General features: G+C 45.1%; 2 protein-coding genes and 1 pseudogene across 2 annotated transcripts; 1 reads left to right on the forward strand and 2 right to left on the reverse strand.

Annotated features, from left to right (window-relative positions):
• Positions 1-7,355: 7,355 nt before the first annotated feature.
• On the reverse strand, positions 7,356-8,303 carry LOC120399051 (olfactory receptor 52K2-like). Its single transcript, XM_039526926.1, has one exon. The coding sequence runs from the start codon at positions 8,301-8,303 to the stop codon at positions 7,356-7,358; it is 948 nt and encodes a 315-aa protein (XP_039382860.1).
• A 5,079-nt stretch (positions 8,304-13,382) lies between these two features.
• LOC120374566 lies at positions 13,383-14,442 on the forward strand (annotated as a pseudogene).
• Positions 14,443-19,398: 4,956 nt separating this feature from the next.
• LOC120376419 (olfactory receptor 52M1-like) lies at positions 19,399-20,352 on the reverse strand. The gene has a single exon (XM_039496979.1). It carries the CDS (start codon positions 20,344-20,346, stop codon positions 19,399-19,401), a length of 948 nt encoding a protein of 315 aa, XP_039352913.1. The 5' UTR covers positions 20,347-20,352.
• Between the last annotated feature and the right edge of the window lie 3,274 nt (positions 20,353-23,626).

The following is a 23,626-nucleotide window of genomic DNA, read 5'->3' on the forward strand; positions in this document are numbered from 1 at the left end:
GCCACCCCTTACCACCATCAAACAAATGGCCTAGTGGAGAAATGTAATGGGACTTTGGGGGGCCATGATATGTAGATCCATGAATAGCATTCCAATGATTGAAACTCAGTGTTGCTCTTTGCCTACAGGGCTGTACCACATCGCAGTCTGGGGTTTCCACCCTTTGAACTTGTTTATGGCCACCAAGTTAAGGGGCCATTACAGTTGGTGAAGCATCAATGGGAGGAGGTTACATCTGCTCCAGAAACTAACATTTTGGACTTTGGGTATGTCAAGACTACGAAATTAGGTTGATTTTATAGAAGTTGATTTTTTAGAAATTGATTTCTATACAGTCATTTGCGTAGGTCTACACTAAGCGCATTAAGTCGGTGGAGTGCATTCTTATTACCGAGGCTAGCATCGATTTACGGAGCGTCGTACTGTGGGTAGCTATCCCACAGTTCCCACAGTATCTGCTGCCTACTGGAATTCTGGGTTAAGCTCCCAGTGCCTGATGGGGCAAAAACATTGCGTAGTGGGGTTTTGAGTACATGTCGTCAGTCATCCCTCCCTCCATGAAAGCAGTGGCAGATAATCATTTCGCGCCAGATATCAGTGTGATAAGAAGAGCATAGCATGGGGCGCTGCACATCAGAGATGCTTTGAAAACCAGTTTCATGACTGACCGGGCTTCGGTGTGACAGTTGTGTGTGTTTCTCCTTGATGCAAACCCACCCCCTTTGTTGATTTTAATTCCCTGTAAGCCAAACACGCTCCCTCCTTTGAAATAAAGTAACTATTGTTTTGAATACATGCATTCATACTTTATTAATTTTTTAAAAAATGAGATAACGGGCAAGGTAGCCCAGGTGGGGTGGGGGAGGAGAGAAGGACAAGGCCACATTGCTTATTGTAGCCACACTAAAAAATCAAACTGTTTGAATGACAGTGTTCTGTTGCTGGGTCCATCCTCTGCAGTGGAGTGGCTGGGTGCCCCGGAGCCTCCCCACTGCTGCGTTCTTGGGCGTCTGGGGGAGAAGGCTGTGGAACATGGGGAGGAGGGCAGGCGGTTATACAGTGGATGCAGCTGGGGGTCTGTGCTCTTGTTGGCTTTCCTGCAACTCCAACAGATGCTTCATCATGTCCATTTGCTCCCCCATTAGCCTCAGCATCGTGTCCTGCCTCCTCTCTTCACGCTCACTTAATTCTTTCCTGGCCTCTGCTACTGAATGGCTCCATGCATTAAGCTGTGCCCTATCAGTGCGGGAGGACTGCATGAGCTTGGAAAACATGTCATCGCGAGTGCATTTTTTTCACCTTCTAATCTGCGATAACCTCAGGGACGGAGACGATAGGGGGAGCATAGAAACATTCTACGCTCTACGATTCTGGGAGGACTGCATGGTCACCTATGCTGCTGAGTTCGCCACGCTGATCAAACTGGAAATGAAATTCAAAAGTTCCCAGGGCTTTTCCTGTGTACCTGGCTAGTGCATCGGAGTTCAAAGTGCTGTCCAGAGTGGTCACAATGGAGCACTCTGGGATTGCTCCTAGAGGTCAATACCATCGATTTGCATCTGCACTATCCCAAATTCTACCCAGCAAAGTCTATTTTAGCACTGGAGGAGTACCGAAGTTGATTTTAAGAGCCCTTTAGGTCGACGGAACAGGGTTGGTTGTGTGGACACAGTCATTCTTAAATCGACCTAATGAGGCTAAATGTGACCTAACCCTGTAGTGTAGACCAGGCCTTTGTAACAAACCTGCAAAACACCCTCCAGGACTTTCTAGCCCTTGCTCAAGAAAACCTACAGGGTGCTCAACAAGAGCGAAGGGCCTGGTATGATACACACGCCAGAGAGCGTTTCCTCCACAGTAGGGGACCAAGTCAGGGTCCTGAAAGCGCTCCAGGCCAATCAGATGGAAGTATCGTGGCAGGGGCCATTTATGAGAGCGCCCAGGAGCTCACAGCATTCCCAGACCCTACCCTAAAACCTGAAGTGTACATTAGTTCTCTAAAGCCCTTTTATTCCCTAGAAATCAAGGCTATCCAGTTTACAGCCCAGGAGAGAGATCACACTGAGTGGCCTGAAGGAGTCTACTATGAAGGAAAAAGCAGCGGTGACGTAGAAGAGTTGAGCCTTTGCATCACACTTGGGTGTAAGCAGTGACAACAAAACCAGGAGTTGTGCACCAGCTTTGCATCAGTGTTTTCAGCCACCCCAGGATGGATAGAACCATGTACCACTCCATTGACACAGGTGATGCTCACACGATTAGAGCCCAGTCCTACCGGATGGCTTCTCATGTGAAAACTGCAATAGTAAGGGAGATCAAAGACGTGTTACAGATGGGTGTAATCTGCTCCTCTGAGAGTTCATGGTCCTCTCCAGTGGTTCTGGTTCCCAAACCTGATAGGGAAATCCACTTTTGTGTGGAGTATCGTAATCTAAATGCTGTAATTTTCCCAGAAAACTATCCAATGCCACGCACAGATGAGCTATTAGAAAAAATGGGATGAGCCCAGTCCATCTCTACCTTAGACTTAACTAAGGGGTACTGGCAAGCACTGTTAGATAAACTCACCAAGGAAAGGTCAGCCTTCGTCACCCAGGCAGGGCTGTATGAATTTAATGTGCTCCCTTTTGGACTGTGAAATGCACCCACCACCTTCCAGAGACTGGTCAATAACCTTCTGGCTGGATTTGGGAAATTCACAGTCACCTACCTTGATGATGTGGCCATATTCTCAGAACACCTGTAGCATCTTCAAACTGTCTTTCAGCACATAAGGGACACAGGCTTAACAGTTAAGGCCAAAAAAATGTCAAATAGGCTTAAACAGGATAACTTACCTTGAACACCAGGTGGGTTTAAGGTACTATCAACCCCCTACAGGCTAAAGTAAATGCTATCCAAAATTGACCTGTCCCTGAGGCAAAGAAGCAGGTCCAATCCTTCTTGGGCTTGGCCAGGTATTACTGACGATTTGGGGAAAAAAACAGCCAAATGCAGTTCAGTGGTCTGAGAAGTGTCAAAAAGCCTTTAACCAGCTGACTCTGTACTAAGGGCCCCGGACTTCGACCAACCATTCGTTGTAACCATAGATGCATCCAAGTGTGGTGGCGGGGCAGTTTTAATGCAGGAAGGACCAGATCAACAATTCCATCCTGTCGTGTTTCTCAGCAAAAAACTCTTTCTGAGAGGGAAAGCCACTGGTCATTCTCAGAAAAAGACTACTATGCCATTGTGTATGCTCTAGGGAAGCTACAACCATTCATTTGGGGATGGTGTTTCCACCTGCAGACTGACCATGCTGCACTAAAGTGGCTTCACTCAGTCAAAGAAACTAACAAAAAACTTCTTTGGTGGAGTTCGGTCTTCAAAACTTTGATTTTGAAATACAACACATTTCAGCAGCCTCTAACAAAATGGCTAATGCACTCACCCAGAAAGGTTTCCCAGAATCAGCTAGATAAAAATGTCCCTGCATTGTAAGTCATTGTAGTTCTTGAAATGTGAAAAAGACTGTTTAGTTCTTCATGTGATTGTTACTAAAATTAGCGGTGCATGTATCTTATTAACTCTGTTTCCTAAGCCTCCAGGAAGAAATCGCAGCTGATGTGGACCCGGCCTATACCAAGCTTGCCAGCACTGTCTGTAATTTGGGCGATGTATGATAAATGAGTGGGGTGGGGGAAGCTCCCAATTATGGACGCTCAGTCAACCAGTTAGCTATAAAATCCCTGTTAGTAGCTATTCTCTACTTGCTTACATGTAAAGTGTTAAAAAAGTCCACAGGTAAAAGGAAGGGAGTGGGCAAATGACTAAAAGTGCCAATGGGAAGGCTAGAACTTTTAAAATTGGGGAAAAAAAACCTTTCCCTTTGTCTGTCTGTGGTTGTTCTCCGGAGAGTGGAGACACATAGCAGCAATGATATAAGAAGTTTTAAGCCAGGCATGAAAAATCATCAGATCATACCTAGATCATACTTATTTGAAACCCCCAGATACGTAAGGAGATCAGGAAATGTCCAGGAAGATGCAATTAGGTTTATTGATTTTATTTTGTAAAGCTTGTGGACTCCTCTGTGCTAGTCCCAGGTGCTTTTATTGTGCTTGTAACCTTCTAGCTGGACCTCAAGAAAGTTATTTTGATTCTTAATCCTCCAAAGTGGTTCTTTTTAAATCTAGGAAAAAGCCTAAGTTCCAAATGTATTTTCTTCTTTTTTGTTTTTTCATAAAATTTACCTTTTTTAAGAACAGGACTGGATTTTTGTGTCCCAAGAGGTTTGTGCATAGGTTGTAGAATTAGCTGGTGGCAACAGCTGTTTCATTTGTCTTGCATCCGATGAAGTGGGTATTCACCCACGAAAGCTCATGCTCCAAAACGTCTGTTAGTCTATAAGGTGCCACAAGATTCTTTGCTGCTTTTACAGATCCAGACTAACACGGCTACCCCTCTGATACTTCATTTGTTTTATTTCTCATCTCTTCCCTGAAGGAGGGCGAGAGGGCTTGAGGGTACCCCGGAGGGAGGAATTCCCAAGTGCACCTTCCCGGGTTTTCAAAAGGGTTTTTTTTGCACTTGGGTGGTGGCAGCATCTACCCATCCAAGGTCAGAGAGAAGCTGTAACCTTGGAAGTTTAATAGAAGCCTGGAGTGGCTGATATTAATTTTTGGAGTCCTTGCAGGCCCCCACCTTCTGCACTCGACGTGCCAGAGTGGGGACTCAGCCTTGACAAGGTCTGACACATGGTCAGAAAGGGTTTTGCAACTAGCAGGCTAATTGACCTACATTCAGTGTTTAAGATGTATTAGAGAACTATATAAATGGTAATCAGGGCTAATACTCATAAATTACTAACTTAGCCCTGGGAAATGGACTATAGCATGGAAATGCCAACCTGTATTGTTAGAGAATTAGAGGTAATACTAACTGGAGGTAGTTACTTATATCCTGTTAGATGTTAACCATGTAAACAAATGGTTCCTGTCTGTTGCTATATCTGTTGATTTAAAGATAAAAAGTAAATACCAACTTTTAAGTGAAACTTGGGTGTAATAATGTTATTGTCTATATGTCTCTTTGAAGTTTGTCGTAAACTGCCTGTGAACCACTTAATGGATAATTATCTTTCGCCGATGAATGGAACTAGTTAGCTGGATATATATAGAAAATGGGCAATTCTACCTCAGAACAAGTATTCTTCTCTATCATAGCTTGCCAGTGGTCTATAAAGGAATGCTTGGGCCTTGATCTGCTCATCTCAAATCTACTTAAGCTTCAACAGGGGAAGCTCAAGCCACAAGACTGAAGTCTCCAGTTCCATTCTGGATTACCCTAATATTGGACATCAACCTACGGCCAGAATTGAAAGAACTCTTTGCAACATTAAATCTCATCATCTCTACCATGAAACTGACTTAAGAACACTGTTCACGTTTGCATGTATAATTACCTTTTAACCAATACTCTCTCCCTTCAGATAAATCTTAGTTTCATTAATAAGAATAGGTTGTAAGCGTGTGTTTGGGTAGGCTCTGAAATATTCCTTGACCTGGGAGGTAAGTGTCCTATCCTTTGCAATTGGTAGAACTTGTTATATGGCGAACAAGCTTTTCAGTAATCCTCATCATATTGGACTTGGCTGTCTGGGAGGAACCCCAAGGCTGGTTTGCTTTAAGGGATCTGGTAGTGTCCAGTTACTGCAGGGTAGAGGGAGGCCTTGAGATATTAACTGGAGCCGCCTCCTACCTGCAGGCAGGCTCCTGGTCAGGCTGAAGCAGCTCCCAGCCCAGCCCTGGAGCAGAGGAAGCCCACCTTTTGTGGGAGTGGGAGGTCGAGATTGTCTTGAGATGTACCCCGAAGTGAAGCATAAAAGCTGTTGGAACTGCTGTTCCCCCTGACTATTCAGCTGTGTTGGCCTATCCCCCTGCCCTGCTGGTGATGCACAGCTAGCCCCTCCAGGCCCTGTTGTCACCCAAAAGGACAGCAGGAGGTACCACACACCCAACTGAGTTACCTGAGTTCTTTACCTAAACCACTCATGCACCATCAATGGGAGACCTAGGCCATTTCCCATCTCCCCAGCCTTGCACCCCCACTGGAGAATAAACCCAGAATTATACCATCTTGCCCTGCACAGGGACCCATATGGTGCAACCTCATTAAACAATTTGCTCCCCACTCGATGTGGGGAAGATATGCAACAGTCCTTGTTCACAGAGTTAAGATTCCCAAATACTTCACTCAAAAACACACTGGCTGAGATAAAACAGATTTATTAACTACAGAAGGATAGATTTTAAGTGATTACAAGTGACAACAAACAGATCAAAACAGGTAATCAGGAAATCAAACAAAATCACAATTTAAGATGTATGCAAACTAAATAGGATCTGAATCAGCAATATCTCACCCTGACTGATGATACAAGCAGGCTTGCAAATTCTGGAGCCACAGGCTGCATCTGCTTTTCAGCTTGGATTCCCCTCCCCCATTGCAAGCCCTTTGTCTTCCAGAGGATCTGTCACATGTTGAGTTGTGGGGGAGTGAAGACAAATCATTACGTTTCTTCCAGCTTGCTATGCATGTGACAGGAAGGGTCCACCTCCATTGGTCAAATATTCTCCATTGTCCCTGTGCACCCTTACACAGAGCACCCGTCTTAGTGAATTCTTCCCTAAATGGGTGTTGACGACGGCAACTAACACTGTCTGGCTACTCTGTTGTTCTACCTAAAAGGCTGGTTGAGGGTGTTCCCAGCCTCACACCATACTTTAGTAACTTACACATAGCACGATTTCATAACTTCATAGACAATGAAAGTGCTCCAACGAGGTATTAATGTTTAGCTGATCAAGACTTTGAGAACGATATTTCACAAGACATACTTTGTACAAAACACACCATAATTACACCACCATGGTAAATGAGGGGTGCTTTGAGGTGCAGAGATCATCCAGAGAGTGACAATGGAAGGGGAGGAGATGAGCGAGCAACAGGGGTGGGGTGCCTTGAGGGGAAGAGGCAGAGCAGGAGTGAGGCCTTAGAGGAATAGGTCGGGAAGGGTTGTGGGGCTAAAGAGGTCAAGTTACCAGCATTTAGAAAAGTGGCAAACCTATGAGTTGTACATAGACCTATTCCCCAGTTTGTCACACTGACACAGCTCAGTAAGGTCAGGAAAGGATTTAATCTCTCTTTGACTGTCCAGCAAGTCATTCATAGATTCATAGATTGTAGGACTGGAACGGAACTCGAGAGGTCATCAGGTCCAGTCCCTTGCCTTCATGGGGAAGATTGCACAGCACCATGTCACCATTCAGCTCTGTATGGAGCTCGGTGTGAGACCTAGAGCAACAGGGAAAACTTTAGGTTCCTTTATGAGTAAAAAGCCCAAGCAGCCTGTCCCGGATCTGTTTGGTCCTCACCCCATAGATGATGGGGTTTAGCATGGGAGGCACCAGGAGGTAGACGTTGGCCATGAGAACCTGGAAATTCAGGGCCACATTCTGGACAAACCGGGACATGAGGGAGGAGAAGAGAGCTGGGATGTAAAAGGCTAAAATGACACAGAGGTGGGAGCTGCAGGTGCCAAAAGTCTTGAGCCGGGCATCCTTTGTGGGGAGGCTGAAGATGGCCCTGAGGATCTGGTTATAGGACACTGTGATAAAAAACACATCCAGACCAAGCACACAGAATACCATAAAGAGGCCATAGTAACTACTGATGTGTGTGTCAGTACAGGCCAGTTTCACCACAGCCATGTGCTCACAGTGTGTGTGGGAGATGATGTTGGTTCTGCAATATGACCAATGCCTCTCCAGGAGGAGATAGGGCATTATGAGCATGCTACTGCGCAGCACCACAGCCTGTCCAATCTTGGCCACCACAGGATTTGTCAGGATGGTGGAATGTCTCAGGGGATGGCAGATGGCCACATAGCGATCAAAAGCCATGGCCACTAAGATCCCAGACTCCATCATGAAGAAGCAGTGAATGAAGTACATCTGGGTGAGGCAGGCACTGAAATCAATCTCCCTGGAATTGAACCAGAAGATGGTCAGTATTTTGGGAAGGATAGATGTAGGCAGGACCAGGTCGGTGACGGCCAGCATGCAGAGGAAATAGTACATGGGCCCATGGAGCCTCGGATCCCTCTTTACAATGATCAGGATGGTGAAGTTCCCCAAGATGGCTATGACGTACATGGTGCAGAAGGGGATGGAGATCCAGACATGGGCCTCCTCCAGGCCAGGAATGCCCATCAGGATGAAGGTGGAGGGGTTTGTGAAGTCAGTTGTGTTGGAATCTGACATGGAGTAGGGGAGAAGGTGTCCAACTCTGAGGTCAAATGGTGTCTGCTGCATGTGCCGTATGTTCTCCTGAATTCCTGTATGTGCCCAGGATCTAGGGTAATGGTCAGAATACAAATGCCTGGATAGAGAAACAATGTTAATATAAGACACTACATGCACTACTGGAGGCTGTTCTCATGGGTGAAGCAGATCGGTCGTTCTTGAAACACTGAAAAATTATGTTTTCATTCTTCAGATAAATGAATTATGAACAACTGACCCTACTAATGTTAATTCTATATCTGATGGTGCTCCATGCATCACTACTTCCTACATGTCTTGGCCTGGGAAATCTTAATAGGCACTAGCAGGAAACATGAGTGTTGATACTGGTAATCCAGAATTGTTTCTTAAAGCAATGAAGGTCAAGTTAGAGAGTCCATCATGTAGGAAGCTCCCCATTTACTCGGTTGCTCAAAATCGGAGAGTGGAGAAAAACCAAAGCTTTGCCAAGACACATGCCAAAAGGAAACATTGCAAGTAGGACAGACCTCAGGGAAAGGACTTGGGCATCATTGATAGAAGCTCCAGGGAATCACCTGATCACTCTCAGCAATGGCCCAAACAAAGCCAATATTCCAGTGCCTAAAAAATGGGATGGAGAATAGCCTGCTCTGGATAAGCTCAGTTTTGGTCACCCGGTCTCTATAAAGGATATAGCAAATGTAAAGGGGAGTTCTGAGGCTATGAGAATGGGGGAGGCTGCCATATGCAGAAAGATTTAAAAGTCTGGGAGTGTTCATTATATAGAAGAGACAAATAATGTTAATATGATAAAGGAGAACAAAATAAAAGAATGGAATTTATTACATTGTAATGGACAAACAGAGAACAGCTCCCAACCAGTAATATCTAAAAACACTTAGCCATTTTGAAACACTAATTCCCAAAAGCTGAGGAAAAATATCACCAGAACTGATTGGGAGGAAAAATTGAGACAGAAAAATGGGAATGAAAATTGGGAGTTCCTTAAGAAATGATTAGACAGCCAAAAATCCAAGATTCCATAGTCGAGAGCGTAGGGAACTTTGGACAAAACCATGGTTCAGTAACAAAGTGAAGGCAGCAATAAGTGGGGAAGGAAAGGAATATATAACAAGTGGGAAAAAGGGAAAATAGATAGCAAATCATACAAATTAGAAGTTATGAAAATTGAGAAGGGATGTGAAAAGCATCAGGGGAAAATCCGTAGTTGTAAGGGTCAAGGGTTAGAAACAGGAGATTATTCAGTGTATTAAGAACAAAAGAAATCCTAGAGAAGGTTTAGGGCAATTAATAGAGGGAAAAAAGGAAACTTGTTAGTGTTGCAGAAAAAGTAAATGTGCTCAAGAAATAGTTTTCAAGGGGGATATTAAACAGCATCTACAGTAGAACCGTAGAGTTACGAACAGCAGAGTTATGCATTGACTGATCCACCACACATCTCATTTGGAACCAGAAATACACAATGAGGCAGCAGTGGAGCCGGAAAAAAAGTAAATACAGGACAGTTATGTGTTAAACGTAAAGAATTAAAAAAAATTAAAGGTAAGTTAAAAAAAGATTTGACAAGGTTTGGAAACAACAGAAAAGATGGTTTGGGATTAGTCAAGAAAAAAGTCTCAGAATATAATTAATGCCAGACAAAAACATGGCTTATGGAATCCAGGTCTTGTCAAATAAATGTGATTTCATCCTTTAATGAGAATATGCATTTAATTGATCAAGGGAACTGCGCAGGCACAATAGATTTTTATTTCTCTGAAGCATTTGATTTAATAGGGGACATTCAGAAAAAAATGAACCCTATAAAATATCAGTAGAGCACACGTTAAATGGACCAAAAATTGGCTAAGTGACGGATCTCAGGAAGCAGTTGTCAATGGGACATTGTCAGTGAACAGGGCTGTTTTTAGTGGAGTTCTTCAGGGATCAGTTCTCGGCTCAATGCTATTCAGTGATCTGGAAGGAAATAGAAAATCACTGCAGATAAAATTGGAGGATGACCCAAAGACTGGCAGAGTGGTTACAATGAGGAGGTCAGGACAGGCACACGGATTGATCTGGAGTGTTTGGAGAGCTGGGCCCGTGCAAACAAAATGTTTTAAGACAGTCAACTGGAACATGGAAAACAGGCCCAACCCACAGAGTAGGGCACTGTATTAAGGAACGCAGGGACCCTGAAATGGATGTGGGGATCATTGTGGAAAACCAACCCATTGTGAGCTCCCAGAGCATAAACTGATCAAGTGGAGAGTTTCATGGGAAGAAAAGCATGGATAAGAATGGGCTCTGTAATCTAGCGGAGAAAGGCAGAGCAAAGCCCAATGGCTGGAAGCTGAAGCCAGACAAATTCCAGTTGGAAATAAGGACCAAATGTTTACCTCTGAGGGCGATTAACCATTGGAACAAACTGTGAAGGGAAGTGGTGGAACCTCCAACTCCCCATGGATGCAGATCCTGACTGGATGCTTTTCTGGACAATCTGCTTCAGGACTTGTCTACAGTTAAAATGCTCCAGTGACCCTGCCTTATCGCTGCAGTGTAGACACTACTTACTCCCATCATTGCAGGTAATCCATCTCCCCGAGATGTGGTAGCTAGGTTGATGGAAGAGTTTCTCCACTTATGTCATGCTGTCTACACTGGGGTTATGTTGATATATCACCTCCGAGGTGTGGGTTTGGGGTTGTTTTTTTTTTTTTTTTGCTGTATCAAAAAAGGCAAATGCAAAGTTAGGTTGCATTATCAGGGGCATATCATGCAAGTGATGGTAGGTGATAGTACTACTCTATTCAGCTCTGGTTAGGCCTCAGCTGGAGTATTCTGTCCAGTTTTGGTCATCAAGGCATAGGAAGGATGTAGAGAAACTGGAAAGGATCCACAGGTAAGTGACAAAGACGATCCAAGGAATGGAATACAAATCATATGAGAAAGCTGAAGGAACCAAATATGTTTAGTTTAGAAAAGAGGAGATTAAGGGGGACATGACAGTCTTCAAACACTTGAAAGGCCACCATAAATAAGGTGGAGGAAAGTTGTTCTCTCTTACCACAGGACAAGAGGCAATGGGTTCAAACTCCAGCATAGCACATTTAGATGAAATCTCAGGGAACATTTCCTAACTCGAAGAACAGAAGGACAATGGAACAGATTCCTTGGGACATTGTGGAAGCTTCTTTGCTGGAGGTTTTCCAAATGAGGGTGGATAGTCAACTGTCTGCAATGGTTTAGACACAACAAATACTGCATATTGGCAGGGGTCAGATTAGACGACCCTTTCGGTCCCTTCTCACCCTGTGGCTTTATGATTCTATGATGTAAAATCCTAGTGTAGACCAGGTCTTAATCAAACAGAAGATATGGAGCTCAATACAGAGGTAACTGTTTGAAATTTAATTATCTATGTCACACAGGAGGTCAGATTGGATTATCTAATGGTCTCTTCTGACCTTTAACCCTATGTATCTGTCAATAAAGAAAGTAGATCAGGCATTCATATTTAATCTGTCTCATAACACATGGAAAAGGGAACCTTCAATTACATTGAAAGTCTGAACATATAACACGGAGAAAAAAATTGTTTACATAATGCATATTTGGCCTGTGGAACTCCTTGCCAGAGACATTCACAGAAAATCAGGGACCTCAGGAGGCAGGGGCAGCTCCAGGCATTTTGCCACCCCAAGCACGGCAGGCAGGCTGTGCGGAAGGGCCGCCGAAGCCGCGGGACCAGCGGACCCTCCGCAGGCAAGCTGCAAAAGGCAGCCTGCCTACCGCCCTCACGGCAACCAGCAGAGCGCCCCCAGTGGCTTGCTGCCCCAAGCACGTGCTTGGCATGCTGGTGCCTGGAGCCGCCCCTGTCAGGAGGTCATCTAGTCCAACCCCCTGCTCAAAGCTGGACCAATGCCCAAATAAATCATCCCAGCCAGGGCTTTGTCAAGCCTGACCTTAAAAACCTCTAAGGAAGGAGATTCCACCACCTCCCTAGGGAACCCATTCCAGTGCTTCACCACTCTACTAGTGAAAAAGTTTTTCCTAATGTCCAACCTAAACCTCCCCCTCTGCAACTTGAGACCATTACTCCTTGTTCTGTCATCGGGTACCACTGAGAACAGTCTAGATCCATCCTCTTTGGAACCCCCTTTCAGGTAGTTGAAAGCAGCTATCAAATCCCCCCTCATTCTTCTCTTCTGCAGACTAAACAACCCCAGTTCCCTCAGCCTCTCCTCATAAGTCATGTGATCCAGCTCCCTAATCATTTTTTGTTGCCCTCCGCTGGACTCTTTCCAATTTATCCACATCCTGCTTGTAGTGTGGGGCCCAAACTGGGCACAGTACTCCAGATGAGGCCTCACCAATGTTGAATAGAGGGGTATTATTAGCCAGTATGGGTAAGAATGGTGTCCCTAGCCTCTGTTCGTCAGAGGATGGAGATGGATGGCAGGAGAGAGATCACTTGATCATGACCTGTTAGGTTAACTCCCTCTGGGACACCTGGCATTCGTAACTGTCAGTAGACAGATACTGGGCTAGATGGACCTTTGGTCTGACCCAGTGTGGCCATTCTTATGTTCTTATGGGGTCCTAGGAGGAAACAGTTCATTAAAATGGGGTTGTGCCAGCAAAAAGTTTGGGCTTGACCCCTTAGGAAGACCCAACAGGTGTCCTAGCTCTCCTCTTTATGACAGAGGCACCTGTATGTTTTGTATGGGTTAGTGGTTTGTGGATTCACTGGCTTGAATTTGTGACACCTTGGACAAATTCTACACTCTTGGAAATGTGGAATTTACCACTGCTCAGGATTGTAAATCTACACTGGCCAGTAATGGCTGAAGCTATGTGGCATTCAGAACAGAATGGCTGGAATGGCTAGTATGTATAGTGGATTAGTTGGGATTCAGTGCCAGTGTGATGTTAGGAATATATTGGATCAATTACTGCTGAGAAAATGCCACCTTGTTATGTTCCCATCAGCTGATTAATGATTGTTTTAATGGTTACTTACAGGAGCAGGAGGAAGCCATGCCATGGAACTGACCACACTCACCCGGCCACACCATGGCAGCTTCCAACTCAACCATGCCTCACCCCTCCACCTTCATCCTCCTCGGCATCCCGGGGCTGGAGGCGACGCACGTCTGGATCTCCATCCCCTTCTGCTCTGTCTACATTCTATGCCTCCTGGGGAATGGCCTCCTCCTGGCTGTTATCAAGACTGAGCCGAGCCTCCATGAGCCCATGTACCTTTTCCTTTCTATGCTGGTGTTCGCCGACCTGGTCATCTCGACCACCACCCTGCCCAAAACCCTCTGCATTTTCTGGTTCAGGGACCGGGCCATTCACACCAATGCCTGCCTGGCCCAGATTTTTTTGATCCGCTCAGTTTCTTGCATGGAGTCTGGGTTTATGCTGGCCATGGCCTTCGATCGCTTTGTCACTATCTGTAACTCACTATGACACTCGGCCGTCCTGACCAGTCGGGCTCAGTGTTGTGATGAGGGGAGTCCTGTTACTGGGTCCTCACCCATTCCTGCTGCAGTGGCTCCCGTACTGCAGGACCAATGTCATTTCTCATACCTATTGTGACTTCATGGCACTGGTGAAACTGGCCTGTGTGGACACGACAGTCATGACAGCCTATAGTCTGATTGCGGCATTTGTAACAGCGAAGTTAGGTTTTATCCTCGTTGTCCTATCCTACATCCTGATCCTCAGGACCATCTTCAAGCTCCCCTCCAAAGAGGCGTGTCCCACATCGCTAGGCACCTGTAGCTCCCACATCTGTGTCATCCTAGGGTTTTATATTCCAGCTTTTTTCTCCATTCTCACCCATCGTTTCGGTCACAGCATGGCTCCTCTTGTTCACATTATTGTAGCCAACATATATCTGCTGGTTCCACCCATGATGAACCCCATCATCTATGGGGTCAGAACTCAAAATATCCATGAAAGGGTCCTCAGAGTCTTCTCTAATAGGGGCTTTCAAGCTATTTCATATGGGGAAGCGCATCTTTACGGAGAGCATTTCAGAAACCCATCCCACCCATTTACCATCGCCTGTGGCACCTTCTCTGCTCTTTGTGATCATAATACATCACTAGAGCAACTACAGCAGTGAGTGGCATGGAAAAGCAACACTGGGAAAGTATGCTGTGTATTTTCAGCTTCCTGAAAATTACAGTTTAGTAGCTGGAGATTAAGAGGAGTTTAAGTGATGTGAGCAGACAGCTGTATGTGGACTGCTGGGACATGCTTTGCAGACCTCTTGTGGTCCAGCCTATGACAAACAACCCTATCAGTCAAGCAAGAGGGCTCCTCCGCTGCTTGCCAAAGACTATGCTGCAACCATCCAAGGTAGAGAAATGGACCCCAGTCCTGCATAAAGCTAAATCTCCACTGTCTATCTGCTTAGAAATCCTCCATCACCAGACAATCGGAATGCCACCTATTTAAAATCACAGTTATATATTTTTTCTCTTCCTCTTTCTCTTTCTTCCAAAGATGTAGGAGAAATAGTTAGATTAATGTATTGGCTTTTGGGGGGGGGGATGTAAGAGAGAGGGGGTTACTGAGAATTAATTTAAGGAGCTGTTTTGCCTTTAGTCTTGAGCATGGTGAAGCCTGTGGTCATTCTGATCTCCCCTGGGAGACAAGATAACAGACGAGGTCCAAATTCTGTCTCCCATTCTCATAAGCCATTCATATTGGGTCTCCTAACATCAGATATCTTCTTCTCTCAGTGTAGGTCCTTACAGACGTACTCATTTGTTCTGCTGTGTTTGTGAGGGGAAAGCAGGTATCTCAAACACAGTGGGCTGAAGGGGTTAATAAAACCCTTGTTTTACTGTCATAATATTAAACAGTTAAGTGTGGGCTAGAGTTTATTATATGGAGATATATCTATCTCATAGACCTGGAAGGGACCTTGAAAGGTCGTTGAATCCAGTTCCGCTGTCTTCACAGCAGGACCAAGTACTGTCACTGACAGGTTTTTGCCCCAGATCCCTAAATGCTCCCCACCCCCACAAGGGCTAAACTCACAACCATGGGGTTTAGCAGGCCAATGCTCAAACCACTGAGCTATCCCTCACCCCGTTCACACTGTTATTGCTGGCAACTCCCCCTGTAATGATCACAATAAAATACATGCTGGCATTTTATTAGTTACACAGAGAAAGAAGATTCCTGCATCTTGGCAAGGGGTTAGACTAGCAGACCCTTCTCACCTTATGGGTCTATGATTCTAAGAAAAATCAGTTACACAAATACAAGTTACAAAATGTATTGAAATAAATATTTGTTTTAAGGATTTTCCTTTTCCCTTTCTCTGTAGAGCATCTTTTAAAAAGAAGCCCCCGTTTGACAGTTTTTTAGTAGGTGTTGGAGACCTTGTTAAGTAGAAAGAGACTCAGGTTTAGGTGGAAGCTCTGGTGTTGCAGCTGAGTTTGGTTTTTCTCCAGACAACACAAGATGGACACGCACACAAGGAGAGAGAGGGAGGGAAAGAAGAATCAGGAGAAAGCTGGAAATGCAGCTTTCCTTTCTGATGCTTTCTTGAAGCATCCATGCAGCATGATTAGTCACTCTGAGACCTGGGAGACTTTTACCACAAAAAATGCTGATTTTGATAGCAGTATTTATCTAAACTCTCTGGACCTGCTCCCCCCACAGGTCCCTCTCCTGCCACAAAGCGGCTGCAGAGTGAGCAGATGTATCCTGAGGCTTGGCTTGTTTAGATTAACCAAATGAAGGCTGAGGGGGGATATGATTGCTCTCGATAAATATATTAGAGGGTTAAAGACCAGGGAGGAAGAGGAGTTATTTAAATTAAGGCACACAGACAAATGGCTAAAAACTTGCCATCAACAAGTTTAGACTTGAAATTAGATGAAGGTATCTAGCCATCAGAGGAGTGAAATTCCAGAACAGCCTCCCAAGGGGAGCAGTGGGGGAAAGAAACCTTACTGCCTTCAAGACTGAACCTGAGCAGTGTCTGGAGTGGTTGTAGGGTGACGCTGCCTACAGTGGTACAGCAGCATATCGCTGATCTGCGACTGATGGCAGCAAATATTTCCAGTGCCAGAGATGGGACACTAGATGGGGAGGGCTCTGAGTGACTACAAAGAATTCTTTTCAAGGTGTCTGGCTGGTGGGTCTTGCCCACATGTTCAGGGTTGAGCATGATTGGAGCATGTACAACAAACCCATCTTGTACCAGATAGAGACGGGCTATAGAGCTGCCTTGATAGTGAGAAATACCGAGATCTAACCTCCATAAGATACACACTGCCTGTTACCTGAGCAGATGTGACAAAGTGTGGGATTTTCTTAGCGTTTTGAATGAATACTGTAGGTCTCAGTTTTCCCTGTGTGTTGAGTGTTGAACTAGGTGGTGAAAGAGGGAGTTTGTTGTTACAGAGGACTAGGTGTGACCTTGCCTAGCCGTCGGGACACCGGACAACTGCCTGGAGATCGGGTACCCCAGTGAGCATTGACCTGGTGATCAGGAAGATCACCCCAGCTTGGCAGTCAGCCAGTTCTTCATAGTGAGAGGACAAACGGTTGAGTACAGAGGACCCCGGTGACCTGATCAACCAGTTCCTGCCAGTGAGGGAACAAAGGATGGAAGAGAGGAGGCCCAGGTGGCATGTTTACCTGGGAATGAAGACAAAGGACAGGAAAGGAGCTGTAGGGGGAGATGATATAGTACGGTTGTCTGGAAGGACGGGGCTTCTGGACTGGGAAGAGAGATCATCCAGCGCCCACCTGGATGCGGGAAGAGACCTAGATGTGCTGTGTTGAGGGATGCTAGGCCTGAGGGCCCTGAGCGACTCCTATACTGTGTTAAGAGGGTCAACAAACCCTTATGTTTTACGGTGGCTGAGAGTCACTCTGTGTGATGCTCTGTACCTCTGGGAAACACCCTGTACTGCCATGTTCATCCTTCTAATATGATTGTGTGGTATCCAATGCAAAGTTTGTAATGTCGAGTGTCTTTGGAAAGCTCATGAAACACTGAGCATTGTTGTTATAGTGATGTTATAGGTTGTAATTTCATGTCTATATTTATGAGGCTGAAAATGTGTCCTCATGGTTTAAAACAAGCCCAGGCAAAACTCTCCAGGAGCAGATAGGCAGTTCACACCTCATCAGGGCATGTATTGGACAAACTCAGCCCAGACTCACAGGAACAAAGGACACTGGCCTAGGCAGCAACAAAGGATCTGTTGGACTCTCCAGTGAGTCACTCCCTTCACTTGGTCATTTTGGGACTGCGATGAGGTGATGCTCACATGACTCTGAATAGGGGGGAGGGGGCAAAGCCAAGAGGGAAGAAAGAACATGATAAAAGGGAGAGACATTTGCCCTGTTCTTCCTCTCTCTTCCACCTCCATCTACAGACACCACCACCAAGTGACTGAAGCGCTGATCAAAGGGGCGAGCCGGGCTGAAGGGCAACCAGCCAGCCTGTGGTGAAAAGCATCTAAGTTTGTAAGGGTACTGAAAGTGTTAATCTGGCTTGTTGTGCTTTGACTTGTAATCACTTAAAATCTATCTGTGTAGTTAATAAATTGGTTTGTTTATTCTACCTGAAGCAGTGTGTTTGGTTTGAAGCATGTCAGAGACTCCCCTTGGGAAAACAAGCCTGGTACATATCACTTTCTTTGCTAAATTGGCAAACTCACATAAGCTTGCAGCGGTGGGCATTTGTGAGAGCTGTTTTGTTGCTGGCTTGGGCAAAATAAATAATTAAAGACATGGAACACTTTGTGTATGAGGAGAGATTTAAATGACTGGGACTTTTCAGCTTGGAAAAGACATGACTAAGGAGGGACATGAGAGAGGTCTATAAAATCATGATGGATCTGGAAAAATTGAATCAGGAAATGTTATTTACTCCTTCACATAACACAATAACTAAGGGTCACGTAATGAAATTAATAGGAAGCAGAGTTACAGTAAACAAAAGGAAGTATTTCTTCAGAGTCAACCTGTGGAACTCTTTACCAGAGGATGTTGTGAAGGCCAAAACTATAACATGGTTCCAGTAAGAACTAGATAAGTTCATGGAGGCTAAGTCCATCAATGGCTATAAGCCAGGATCAGCAAGGAAGGTATCCCTAGCCTCTGTTTTCCGGAAGGTGGGACTGGGTGACAGGGCATGAATTATTTGATAATTGCACGTTCTGTTCATTTCCTCTAAGCACCTGGAATTGGTCACTGTCAGGAGACAGGATACTGGGCTGGAGGGACCATTGATCTTACCCAGTATAGCTATTCTGATGTTCATATATAGACCCCAGATGAATCTGCCCCCCACCCCGCTGTAACCTACTGGAAAGCACTCCTCTCCCAGAGCTGAGATAGAACCTAGGAGTCCTGATGGGGTCTCTCTCTCTCTCTCTCTCTCTCTCTCTCTCTCTCTGCAGTTAGTAAGAAAGAAAAATAGACATTAAATTTTAAAACTTAAACAATGTCCCTTAAGTGACTTGCCACAAGATATCAGAACATGTTAGTATTAGGGCTGAGTGGGTCTAATAGTTATTTAATTTTCTTTCTTTTATATAGGAATTAGATACTGTGCTCCTGGCAGCTAATTTCTAATTTATCTGCCAATAAACTAGAGTTTTCAAGAGCCTAAGTAGCCCCTGGAATCACGGTTATGGTTGTCACCCCTACCAAAATCTGAGAACGCTCCCTTGTAGCTGCAGCTGGGGTGAGGGATGAGGAAATGATCCAGCAAGTGACAGGGGAGAGGAAGAGAGGACCGAGGACAGGGGCGGGGCCTTGGAGGGGAAGAGGTAAACCAATGGCAGTGTCTTGGCAGACGAGGCAGGGCAAGGGGTGGGGTTTCGGGGGTCCAGATACCAGCAATTTGAAAGGTAGAAACCCACTGAATTGTACATAGACCGATTCCTCAGTTTGTCACATGACACAGCACAGTGAGGTCAGGAAAGGAATTAATGTCTCTGTGACTGTCCAGTAAGTGATTCAGGGAAGAGGGCCCAGCACGAAGTCACCAGCCAGCTCTGAACAGAGCATGTTTGGAAAGCCAGAGCACCAGGAGAAAACTTTAGGTCCCTTTATGAGTGAAGAGCCGGAGCAGCCTGTCCCGGATCTGTTTGGTCCTCACCCCGTAGATGACGGGGTGCAGCATGGAGGGCACAAGGAGGTACACGTTGGCAATGAGAATGTGGAAATACAAGGGCACATTGTGGCCATACCGGTGTGTGAGGGAGGAGAAGAGATCTGGGATGTAAAAGGTTAAGATGGCACAAAGGTGGGAGCCGCAGGTCCCAAATGTCTTTAGCCGGGCGTCCTTTGTGGGGAGGCTGAAGATGGCCCTGAGGATCTGGATATAGGACATGGTGATAAAAAACACATCCACACCAGTCACCAAGAATGCGACAGAGAGACTATAGTAACTACTGACACGAATATCGGCACAGGCCAGTTTCACCACGGCGATGTGCTCGCAGTATGAGTGGGGGATAATGTTGGTTCTGCAATATGGCCACCGCCTTGCCAAGAAGGGACAGGGCAGTGAGAGCATGCTGCCACGCAGCACCACGGCCAGTCCAATCTTGGACACCACAGGGTTTGTCAGGATTGTGGAATGTCTCAGGGGATCACAGATGGCCACATAGCGATCAAAAGCCATGGCCACAAAGATCCCAGACTCCATTGCTGAAAAGCAGTGGATAAAATACATCTGGGTAAGGCAGGCACTGAAATATATCTCCCTGGAATTGAACCAGAAGATGCTCAGTGTTTTGGGCACGGTGGACGTGGACAGGACCAGGTCGGTGACAGCCAGCATGCAGAGAAAATAGTACATGGGCCCATGGAGGCTTGGCTCCATCTTCACAATGAACAGGATGGTGAAGTTCCCCAAGATGGCTATGATGTACATGGTGCAGAAGGGGATGGAGATCCAGACATGGGCTCTCTCCAGGCCAGGAATGCCCTGCAGGATGAAGGTGGAGGGACTGGTGAATTCAGTTGTGTTGGAACCTGACATGGAGTAGGGAAGAAGGTGCCCAACTCTGAGGCAAACGGTGCCTCTTGCATGTACCATACGTTCCTCTGACTTCCTGTATCTGCCCAGGGTGTAGGGTGATGGTCGCAGTACAAATGCCTGTATAGAGAAACAAAGTTAATTTAAGACACTATAGGCACAACTGGAGGCTGTTCTTATGGGTGAAGCAGATTGATTGTTCTTCACACACTGAAAAATAACATTTTGTCTGTTCAGAGAAATGAATTATTAACTCACCCTACTAATGCCAATTCAATATTTTATGGTGCTCTGTGCCTCAATAATTCCTACATAGCACTGTGTGGGAAACCGTTAAGAGGCACCAGCAGGAAACACAAGTGTGGGTAATGGTTATCCATGATTATTCCTTAATTTAATGAAAACCAGGCTAGAGAGACCATGCTGTAGGGAGATCCTATTCACCCAGGAACTGAAAATCTGAGTGGAAAAACCACATGTGCCAGGGTGAAACATTCCAGCTAGGACACACCTCAGGGAAGACACCTGGGCATCATTGATAGCATCTTCACAGAAACACCTGTTCATTCACAGCAGTGGCAAAAACAAAGAGAATGTTCGGATTTCTAAGGAATGGGATGGAGAATAACCTGCTCTGGATATATGCTCAATTTTGGTCACCCAGACGCTATAAAGTATATAGAAAATAGAAAGTGGATTTCTGAGACATACTATGAGAATGGGGGAGGCTGCTATATATGGACAGACTGAAAACTCTGGGACTGTTTAGTTTAGAGAAGAGACAAAGAATGGAAGGGTTTACATTCAAATAGACAAACAGAAAAGAGTTCCCAAGTAGTAACATCTATGGATACTTAGTGCTTCAAAAGGGCTAAGTCCCCAAAGCTGAGGAAAATTATGAACAAAACTGATTGGGTGGAAATATGTAGACCGAAAACTGGGAATTCAATTTGGGAGTTCTTTAAGGAGATTTTATTAGATAGCTAAAAAGTCACAATTCCACAGTCCAGAAAGTGGCCAACTTTGGAGAAAAACGCAGTTCGGTGTCAAAGCAAAGGCTGCAGTTGGGGGGAAGCAATACATAACAAATGTGAAAATGGAAAAATAGCAAGCAATACAAATCGGAGGTTATGAACATTGAGAAGAGACGTTAAAGGCATCAGGGAAAACTCCATGCTTGGTGGGGCTAAGGATCACAGAAAGGAGGATATTAAGTATATTAAGAACAAAAGAAATCCTAGAAAAGGTTTAGGCCAATTCCTAGAGGAAGAAAGGAAATTTGTTAATGTTGCAGAAAAGGTAGAAAAGATTCAGGAAATAGTTTTGTTCTGCATTTGGAAAGAAGCAGTATATTGCACTCATCTCACCTGAGGTGATGAAACACATTCACATTAGCAGTCAGAGAGGATTTTAAACATCATATAGAGTAGAAACTTAGAGTTATGAACACCAGAAAAAGCAGCAAAGAGTCCTGTGGCACCTTATAGACTAACAGACGTATTGGAGCATGAGCTTTTGTGGGTAAATACCCACTTCGTCGGATGCATGACGAAATGTATTCACCCACGAAAGCTCATGCTCCATGACATGGTTGTGAAATAATGGAAAAAACTTGTATGGGATTAGTTCAAACAAAAGTCTAGGAATATAAATTACGCCAGTCAACAACATGGTTTATGGAAAACCAGTCTTCTCAAATAAACCTGATTTCATCCTTTAATGAAAGTGCACGTTTGGCTGATCCAGAGAACCGCACAGATGCAATGCACTTCTATCTCTCTGCGGCATTTGATTTAGTGAAGAAAACAGTCAGATACAAAAATGAGCACTCTACAATACCAGTAGCACACACGTTAAATGGGCTAAAGGGCGGCTCAGTGACAGATCTCAGAAAGCCGTTGTCAGTGGGCCACTGGCAGTGAAGGGGGCTGTTTCTTGTGGGGTTCTGTAGGGACCAGTTCTAGACAGAATGAGATTCGTTATTTACATAAATGATCGGGAAGCAAATAGAAAATCACTGCAGATAAAAATTGTGGATGACACAAAGACTGGCAGAGGAGGCCAGGGAAAGCATATTGATCTGGAGCATTTGGAAATTGAGGCCCCTGCAAACAAAATGTTTTAATACAGTCACATGCGAAGTGATCCTCACAGAACAGGCGACGCAGGCCCGGCCCAGAGATTGGGGCTCTGTATTATGAAACGCAGGGACCCTGAAAAGGATTTGGGGTCACTGTGGAAAACCAACTCATTGTGAGCTCCCAGTGCGATGCTGCAGCCAAAAGGGGTGATGTGACCCTTGGATGTATAAACAGGGGGTTGGTGAGTTGGAGCAGGGGAAGCATTTTAGCTCTGCACAAGGCATTGGTGAAACTGACTGTGTCCAGTCCTGGGGTCCACATTTCAAAAAGGATGTTGAAAAATTGGAGAGGGTGCAGAAAAGAGCCACAAAAATGATTGGAGGCTGGAGAAAATACCGGACAGTGAGTGAGTAAGAGTGATTCATCTATTTATCATATAAAAAAAACTATCAAGTGAGACTTTTCATGGGGAGAAAAAAGTGGATACTAATGGGCTAGTGGAGAAAGGCAGAGCAAGGCCCAATCACTGGAAACTGAAGCCAGACAAATTCCAGGTGGAAGTTAGGGCCAAATGTTTAGTACTGAGGGTGATTAACCGTTCAATAAGAGTGCAGAGGGAAATGGTGGATTCTCCAACTACCCGTTCTTCATATCCAGAATCGATGGTTTTCTTTAAGATCTGCTTGAGGTCTTGTCTACATCTAAAATGCTAAAACAGCACTGCCATAGTGCTCCAGTGTAGACACTACTTACACAGACAGCAGGGGTTCTTCCATCACCATACGTAACCCACCTCCCTGACAGCTGGTAGCGAGACATGCTGTCTACACAGGAGTTAGGTTGATATAGCTACATCTGTCAGGGTTGTGGAAATTTTTGCTATTGCAGTCTGCTGAAAAAGAAAATGCAGTTTTGGGTTGCATTAACAGAGGCATGGCATGCAAGTCACAGGAGGTGATAGCATTCCTCTACTCAGTGCTGGTTAGGTCTTACCTGAAGTATTGTGTCCAATTTGAGTCAACAATGTATTTTCAGTTGCTTATACGTTTGACAAACTTTAAGTGTTTGGACTGAAATTTCCCATGTTTTTTTTAACATTTCAGGCATAACAGTTCAGCCGACCTTTGAATGAAGCTAGGAGAAAAGACATCTTGCTCATGTTGAAAAATTCTTATAATTTTTCCAGTGGCTACCCCTAGCAG

The sequence above is a fragment of the Mauremys reevesii genome, linkage group 1, assembly GCF_016161935.1.
Source record: "Mauremys reevesii isolate NIE-2019 linkage group 1, ASM1616193v1, whole genome shotgun sequence".
In the NCBI taxonomy this organism is placed as follows: domain Eukaryota; kingdom Metazoa; phylum Chordata; order Testudines; family Geoemydidae; genus Mauremys; species Mauremys reevesii.